This window comes from Monodelphis domestica, chromosome 6, assembly GCF_027887165.1.
Source record: "Monodelphis domestica isolate mMonDom1 chromosome 6, mMonDom1.pri, whole genome shotgun sequence".
Taxonomy (NCBI): Eukaryota; Metazoa; Chordata; class Mammalia; order Didelphimorphia; family Didelphidae; genus Monodelphis; species Monodelphis domestica.
The window spans coordinates 132,317,016-132,321,411 of record NC_077232.1 but is presented as its reverse complement, the minus strand read 5'-3'; the positions used below and the strand labels follow the sequence as shown (position 1 = coordinate 132,321,411).

Here is a 4,396-nt window from a genome sequence, read left to right as displayed (position 1 = left end):
TTGAAAATCTCCCATTCTATCAGTTAATATATAAATTATTCTATGGTAATTTTGTTTGACATCATCTAATAATTTAACATATAGCTTACATGAATCAAAGTACCATAGAAACTTAAGACAATCCCAGTAAGTCAGAAGTTACTACTCAAAAATCTTTATACATGAATAACATCATCTCTTTACATCATAGAAGCATTTGAGAACATGCTACATCTTCTGTATCATCACTTGAAATATACATGCTGGCATTGCTGACACTTCCACCGTCACAATACTTTTTATTCCCAAATTTGATAAGCTACCTCGCATTAAGCCACATGTAAATGCTAAATACTTAGGTGCTTGATCTAAATACTGTTTTCCTGAAGACATCTGAGTCAGGAGTTGAAATTTGTTGTCTTGAAGCACATAGATACCCTCATGATTTGTCCTTAGATTATCAATTTGTTTCTTGAAAACGGTGGTCCAAAAATCTTTGCAAATGAAGTTCATGATCTCTAACTCATCCTTGAACAATGCAGTGTCCTTTGTAAACCTTTCTATCAATCCTTGTCCCACTCTAAAACCCATGTTCTCCAGCTTAGTAATGCACCTTCCATTTTCCACCTCCTCCTGCTCCGCGGACTTGTAGAAGGTGGTCACCATCTCGTTGTGGAGAAGCAAGAAAAGCGCCTCATCTGCCATTTCCTGCTCCTTCTGGGCTCTGAGGACCCTGAGAGGGCGGAGGTCAGGACCTGAGCACGACCGCCAATGCCTGGGTGGATGTGCTGTCTCCGGCCCCACTGTGCCAAAGCCCAGTCCCTCTGGCGGCTGGGGGAGGTGGGATGGGGACAGGGCGACTCACAGCGTCTTCCGAGGCGCCCACACCTGGCCGGGATGCCCAGGCGCAGGTGGGGCAGCAACCGAGGCAGATGATTATTTTTTTTTTTTTGGTCAGTTACCTTTTACTTAAACCTGTGTGTATGTTTTTAAGTAAAATTTATGGTAGTTTATGGATGAACTCCATTCAATGCTAATCATATAGTCGTATTTTCACTCACATTAAAATATCAAGTTCTGAAATATATACCTAATACACTGATATATTAGCAGTTATAAGTATTGTTGCAGACTCTTGCTTAGTTATTATGTTCTCCATTACTAGCTATACATGCAATTATTTTTTAAATTTTATTTAATTGATTAATTTAGAGCATTTTTCCAGAATTATGAGAATCATCTTCTTTCCCTCCCCTCCCTCAACCCCCCTCCTATACTCAACACACAATTCCACTGGGCTTTACATGTGTCTTTGGTCAAAACCTATTTCCATATTATTGATATTTGCACTAGGGTGATCACTTAGAGGCTATATCCCTAATCATATCCCCATCAACCCATGAGGTCAAGCAGTTGTTTTTCTTCTGTGTTACTGCTCCCACAGTTCTTTCCTGGATGTGCATAGTGTTTTTTTCTCATGAGTCCCTCAGAATTGTCCTGGATCATTGCATTACTGCTAGAAGAGAAGTCCATTACATTCGATTGCACCACAGTGTATCAGTCTCTATATAATGTTCTCCTGGTTCTGCTCCTCTCGCTCTGCATCACTTCCTGGAGGTTGTTCCAGTCTCCATGGAATTCCTCCACTTTATTATTCCTTTGAGCACAATAGTATTCCATCACCAACATATACCACAGTTTGTTCATCCATTCTCCAATTGAAGGACAGCCCTTCATTTTCCAATTTTTGGCCACCACAAAGAGCACAGCTATGAATATTCGTGTACAAGTCTTTTTCCTTATTATCTCTTTGGGGTATAAACTCAGCAGTGCTATGGCTGGATCAAAGGGCAGACAGTCTTTTATCACCCTTTGGGCATAGTTCCAAATTGCCCTCCAGAATGATTGGATCAATTCACAACTCCACCAGCAATGCATTAATGTCCCTACTTTGCCACATCCCCTCCAGCATTCATTACTTTTCTTTGCTGTCATGTTAGCCAATCTCCTAGGTGTGAGGTGATACCTCAGAGTTGTTTTGATTTGCTTTTCTCTGATTACAAAATATTTAGAGCATTTTTATGTGTTTATTGATATTTTTGATTTCTTTATCTGAAAATTGCCTATTCATGTCCCTTGCCCATTTATCAATTGCAAAATGGCTTGATTTTTTGTATAATTGATTTAGCTCTTTATAAATTTGAGTAATTAGACCTTTGTCAGAGATTTTTGTTATGAATATTTTCCCCAAATTGTTGCTTTCCTTCTAATTTTAGTTGCATTGGTTTTGTTTGTACAAAACCTTTTTAATTTAATGTAATCAAAAGTATTTATTTTACATTTTGTAATTTTTTTCTAAATCTTGCTTGGTCTTAAAATCTTTCCTTTCCCAAAGATCTGATGAGTATACTATTTTGTGTTCACCTTATTTACTTATAGTTTCCTTCTTTATATTCAAGCCATTCATCCATTCTGAGTTTACCTTGGTGTAGGGTGTTAGATGTTGATCTAAGCCTGGTTTTTTCATAGACTGTCTTGCTGAGGTCACTTATGCCAAGTCTATTCCACTGATTCTCCCTGCTGTCTCTTAGTCAGTACTATATTGTTTTAATGACCAGTGCTTTATAGTATAGTCTCAGTTCTGGTACTGCTAGGCCACCTTCCTTCAAATTTTTTTTCAATATTTTCAATAATATTCTTGATTTTTTGTTCTTCCAAATGAACTTTATTATAGTTTTTTTCTAATTCAGTAAAAAAGTTTTTTGATAGTTTAATGGGTGTGACATTAAATAAGTAAATTAGTTTGGGTTGGATTGTCATTTTCATTATGTTAGCTCATCCTACCCATGAGCAATTAATGTTTTTCCAATTATTTAGATCTAGTTTTAATTCTGATGATTAATTATTAATGGACTAACTATTATCAATAGTCAAGGTCACAAGACAACACCACAAGATACATCACAATATAAGGATATCCACTGCTATAAAAGGAATATACAGAATCCAATTGCAAATTGAACTACACCATTTTTGACTTCATTTCCTCCATGAATTTTTCTCTAGTGATAGCAATATGTGTCTTCTTTCACAACATGATGAATGTAAAAATATTTATAGTATATATAGAAGCTATATTTTTTCCTGCCTTCTTGGGGAGAGGGAGATTTAGGAGAGAGAGAATGTGGATTGCAAAATATCAGAAAATGAATATTAAAAAATGTTATTGACATGTAATTTGGGAAAAAATATAAATCTATTATGTTAAAAAAATAAAATCTATAGTGGGATCAGTTTCTGCTGCTCATTGTTTTTATTTTTTTTAACATTATTTTATTTGGTCATTTCCAAACATTATTCATAGGAAACAAAAATTGTTTTCTTTTCTTCCCCCTAACCCCCTCCCACCACCTCTCCCATAGTCGGCGCATGATTCCATTGGGTATCACATGTGTGCTTGACTTGAACCCATTTCCTTGTTGTTGTTATTTGCTATAGAGTGTTCATTAAGAGTCTCTCCTCAGTCATATCCCCTCCACCCCTGTAGTCAAGCAGTTGCTTTTCTTTGGTGTTTTTACTCTCACAGTTTATCCTCTGCTTGTGGATAGTGTTTTTTAGATCCCAGCAGATTGTGCAGGGACATTGCATTGTCCCTAATGGAGAAGTCCATTACCTTACATTGTACCACAGTGTATCAGTCTCTGTGTATAATGATTTCCTGAGTCTGCTCCTCTCGCTCTGCATCACTTCATGGAGGTTGTTCCAGACTCCATGGAATTACTCCACTTTATTATTCCTTTTAGCACAATAGTATTCAATCACCAACATATACCACAATTTGTTCAGCCATTCCCCAATTGATGGGCATCCCCTCATTTCCAAATTGCCCTCCAGAATGGTTGTATCAATTCACAACTCCACCAGTAATGAATTAGTGTCCCTACTTTGCCACATCCCCTACAGCATTCATTACTTTTCCTTTGCTGTCATATTAGCCAATCTTCTGGGTGTGAGGTGATACCTCAGAGTTGTTTTGATTTACATCTCTCTGATTATGAGAGATTTAGAACACTTCTTCATGTGCTTATTAATAGTTTTGTTTTCGTTGGCTGAGAACTGCCTGTTCATGTCCCTTGCCCATTTTTCAATTGGAGAATGGCTTGATTTTTTGTACAACTGATTTAGCTCTTTGTACATTTGAGTAATTAGACCTTTGTCAGAGGTTTTTATGAAGACTGATTCCCAATTTGTTGCTTTCCTTCTGATTTTAGTTACATTGGTTTTGTTTGTAAAAAAACTTTTTAATTTGATGTATTCCAAATTATTTATTTTGCATTTTGTGACTCTTTCTAACTCTTGCTTGGTTTTAAAATCTCTCCCTTCCCAAAGTTCTGACATGTATACTATTCTGTGTTCG

At 36.6% G+C, this 4,396-nt stretch overlaps 1 protein-coding gene across 1 annotated transcript; it reads right to left on the bottom strand.

Annotated features, from left to right (window-relative positions):
- Positions 1–207: 207 nt before the first annotated feature.
- Positions 208–777, bottom strand: LOC100015105 (trafficking protein particle complex subunit 6B-like). The gene has a single exon (XM_056802575.1). The coding sequence runs from the start codon at positions 682–684 to the stop codon at positions 208–210; it is 477 nt and encodes a 158-aa protein (XP_056658553.1). The 5' UTR covers positions 685–777.
- Between the last annotated feature and the right edge of the window lie 3,619 nt (positions 778–4,396).